Source organism: Triticum dicoccoides, chromosome 7B (assembly GCF_002162155.2).
Source record: "Triticum dicoccoides isolate Atlit2015 ecotype Zavitan chromosome 7B, WEW_v2.0, whole genome shotgun sequence".
Classification (NCBI taxonomy): Eukaryota; Viridiplantae; Streptophyta; class Magnoliopsida; order Poales; family Poaceae; genus Triticum; species Triticum dicoccoides.
This window is the reverse complement of record NC_041393.1, coordinates 34,438,331-34,442,461: the sequence shown is the minus strand read 5'-3', so window position 1 is coordinate 34,442,461 and position 4,131 is coordinate 34,438,331. Positions and strand designations below refer to the sequence as shown.

The 4,131-nt window shown below is 42.0% G+C and overlaps 1 protein-coding gene across 1 annotated transcript; it reads left to right on the top strand.

Moving 5' to 3' along the window:
• Window positions 1-365: 365 nt before the first annotated feature.
• Window positions 366-851, top strand: LOC119341976 (putative lipid-transfer protein DIR1). The gene has a single exon (XM_037613825.1). It carries the CDS (start codon window positions 430-432, stop codon window positions 739-741), a length of 312 nt encoding a protein of 103 aa, XP_037469722.1. The 5' UTR covers window positions 366-429; the 3' UTR covers window positions 742-851.
• Window positions 852-4,131: the final 3,280 nt, after the last annotated feature.

The following is a 4,131-nucleotide window of genomic DNA, read 5'->3' as shown; positions in this document are numbered from 1 at the left end:
AGAAGGTTCACAATACCTTTCAGGAAGCTTTCGGAATATTCCCAAAATCGGGATCGTAGAACGCTAATCAGGCCGGCCCATTTACTTCGCTTGCTTCGCTGCCCTGCGCGTCAAATAGGAAATCCGAAGCTCTTTTGCTGGTGTTCCAAAGAAAAGTGTGAACCTGAGAAAAAGGAGCCGCCGAAAAATTTGGCCGAACCCAATCGAGATCTCTACGTGCAAATAGAGGCGTAGCTTTCTCTTCTTCACTTTGTACAAAAAATCTATTTACTGGTGAACATGCCCGTCAATGTCACAATCCACAACCTTACAAAACGAGGCCTATAAATACTCCATCCGGACGATACGACATAGTACTCAACCTCACCACTCCACTAGCAAGCACAATCACAAACAGAGGGACACTCCAACAAAATTGATACTACACTCATGGCCAAGGCAAAGTCCATGGCGGCGCTACTCGCCGTGGTCCTGGTCCTGGGCGCGTCCGTGGACGTCGCGCACGGCATCTGCAACATCTCCAGCGGCGGGATCCGTGCGTGCCAGCCGGCGGCGGCCATCCACAACCCGACGGACGCGCCGTCCGCCGACTGCTGCGCGGCGCTGGCGGGGGCCGACCTGCCGTGCCTCTGCCGGTACAAGAACGTCGGCGCCATGTGGGTGAGGTTCTACAAGATCGACGTGAAGCGCGCCATGGCGTTGCCGCGCAAGTGCGGCCTCGCCATGCCCGCCAACTGCTGATGGATGCGTCACCAAATATAATAATGGACTGAAATACCTAGAATAAATGAAGCACGTACAAGACCGTTTCGTGCTTCTCTTGGTGTGTACTCTGTACTGTACTTCATGAGCGGCATGGATATGAATCAAGTTGTGCACTGTTTCTAGCAGTTCCCGGTTGGGCTTTTGGTAAAAACACGGAAAACTTACTTGTTTTAAATGCGAATTTTGAGAACATTTTCTAAAATCCCAACAACTTTTTAAAATTTCAAATATTATTAGAAACACGAACATTTTATGCGATTTTTTATTTAAAAATGATCATTTTCTTGAAACATAAACATTTTTTAACACAAAAATCTTTTTTGAATACACTATTTTTTTTCTTAAAATAAACCCAAAAACCATAATGAACAAATAAAAAAAGAAAACAGACTGAAACTTTCTAGACGGTTATCAAATCCGGTAAAAAAAACTACATAACTTTCCTCAAGGTTCTCAAAACCGGAATGGAAAATACACAGGAGCTCTTCGGTGCTCCACGCCCCTATACGAAAATTAATCGTAAAACATATAAAAGATATATGAATTTTGGGGATACCAAACTTGGGTCCCCGATCTACTCCCTTGTGAAATTTCATGAAAAAAGTACCAAAAAACGTATCCGTGGCGAAGGAAATATTGTCCGAACAAAAATCCATCCGAAAAGTGTTTTTCTATACATAGGATTTTTTTTTTGCCACAAATACATTTCCTGGTATTTTTTTCATGAAATTCCACATGGGAGGTAGATCGGGAACCAGGTTTGATATCCCAAAATTCCAGATTCTTTTTAAATAAAATCTCAGTATTTTTCTGAACGAAATGTTTGTATGGGGGTGCGGAGCACCTGAGAGCTCCAAATCCGGAAGCGGATCTGTAGCATCCGGGTGCTCCACACCCTTATACGAACATTAAATTCAAAAAAGTACCGAGAAATTTGAAAAAAATATATATGAGATTTTGCTGTGTATTTTCATCTTGTGCGTACTCTATCTTGAATGGGTCGGCCCACCCCGAGTGATCCCCTCACGCCTTCTTTGCAAATGGCTGACTACTTGACACAATAAGCATCAAATAGGATTTGCCGATTGTCCATAGAAAAAAACACTTCCCGACGAAAAACCCCATATTACCTCTTTGTGTGGATTATCCGGGCCTCTCCAAAACCAATCTATATGTGGGAAGGATATGGGATGTGCGAACATATAGGTATAGCCCGCCACATTAGCTCAATTCCCACCCAGACTCACATGCTAGCACAATTATCTCACATCCCTCTCTCATTCCACACACCTTCCTAAGCCCTTGCGTCCCGTCCGGCCATCGAGCTAGACCCGCCTGGCCCTTCATTGATCTACGCCTCCCCTTGTTCACCGTTGAGCTCGCCTATGTCGTCGCAGTCGTTGGCAGTGAGATATGCTTCGTCCCGTGTTCACTGTCGAGCGTATGTTGCCGAGGCAGTGAGTTGTGCGCAAAGCACATGTTGTAGCAGGCTACAGAGATTGGCTTCCCGCCTAGATATGAAGGTCGGCGACAACACCAACTGGACGTCTGTGCATGTGGGTTGGTTGCTCATCCAACCGCCACCGGCGCTCCGCTCAGGGCTGCACCCACGGCCACTACAGATCCATTCCCTCATCATCCTCTCTGTCGTCGAGTGCCCGCCCTTGGTCTTTCTTTAGTAATAAACATGAAGATATAATTCTTGCAATGATTTGAGATAATGTGGGAGTAATAGATGCATATATCGGTAGATGTGCTTGAGTAGAGTAGCAAGGAGACGTTGTAAGATTATGTGGGATAATTGTATTTCTTCATTAATGAACTAAAAGTTGGGAACCGCTAGTGTTGTGATGAAGTCCAAGTTGAGGGGTGGTTTAAAGTAAGTTGTCACTAAGGTTACACCGGGACACACAACGGGCTTATGTCCGCCAAACCACCCCCTAGGAGTTTCTTTGTGATGTAATATTAATGAGACAACTATCTAATGTTCGTCATGAGTGCTTTAGTTCTTTATGACTAATGTAAGATTGATGCCATGTTGCTTCTTTTACCTTAACTTTTCTAGCCTCTTCGACATCGAGCATTACCCACTCTCACTTTAAGACTACTTGCATACTTTGCTTATACATCCAAACCCCATGGGAGGGCTTCCTCTTGTTCTCCCACTCATAAGCCCAAAATTCATCTTCCTCGAAAGAGACACCATACCTACCTATCATGGCGTTGCTACGCCATTCCGAGATATATTGCCAGTCAAATATCTTTAGAGATGTTATTCCTTTTGCTTTGCATGAACATATAAAAGCTAACATCATAACATTGTTGCAAGGCCACCATTAATCATTGTTTCGTATATGTTAAGCTAGATCGTTACACATCCTGGTACACTGTCAGAGGCATTGATTAGAGTTTCTACATCATGTTTATCATTTATTCAGTTGATTTGAGTTGTGAGTAAATTCAAAGTGTATTATATATCATTCTAGTATGTTGCTCCTACATTGAGAGATCAAATAAAAGATGCACCACAGAGGTTCCACAAAAAATACGAGAGGAGTGAGAGAGGGAGCAACACTATTATCCCTTTTTAGTATTTACTTGTGCTTCAAAGTGTAACTACTGCATTTCATATAGAGAGTCTTCATTTATTTCATGTTTCACGTACTAGTTGGGGAATTTTTTGTTATTGAACTTGGCTTTGTATATTTCAATGGTGAGCTTCGTCAAATGCTCTAGGTATTCGTGAGGAATAAAGTTGGATGCACACCCACTAGTCCATTGGGATAGCTTTCATACACCTATAGATCTAGTTCATTTGTCGCATAGCAATCCCTAATCCCTGAATTTACATCGATTATAAGACCTTCTCTTTGCCTAATGATCGATCCTCGTTGATGCAAGACTTTCTTATACCTTTTGAATTCTCATAAACCCCAACTGTTATTCTCCATTCCATTTGAAAAGTGATTTGGCTAAACTCACGCTCAGGCATTGCATGAGTGTTATGTGGTGCATTGCTATCGCATGATCAAAGTAACTTGGTTTGCTTTGGATGGTCTATGATAAGATTGCCATTATACGATGAAGACCAAGTAATGCTATGTTTCCAACTTAATTTTACAATCTTTCTTAACATATGGCAATGAAAACATTGATTGAAAGCATTGACATGAAAAGCAAGAGTATGTTTATTTGCATGTTTTGATGTTATTCACTCATTATAAATTATAGACTATTGTGTAGCATTGCTATTCTTTGAGTCACACTTAACTTACATCAGATATATCATGTTCATGTAAGGTATCATTAACAATCAAAAACTATTTTGTTATCATCTATCTTCTCGGGCAAGCAAAGATTAAGCTA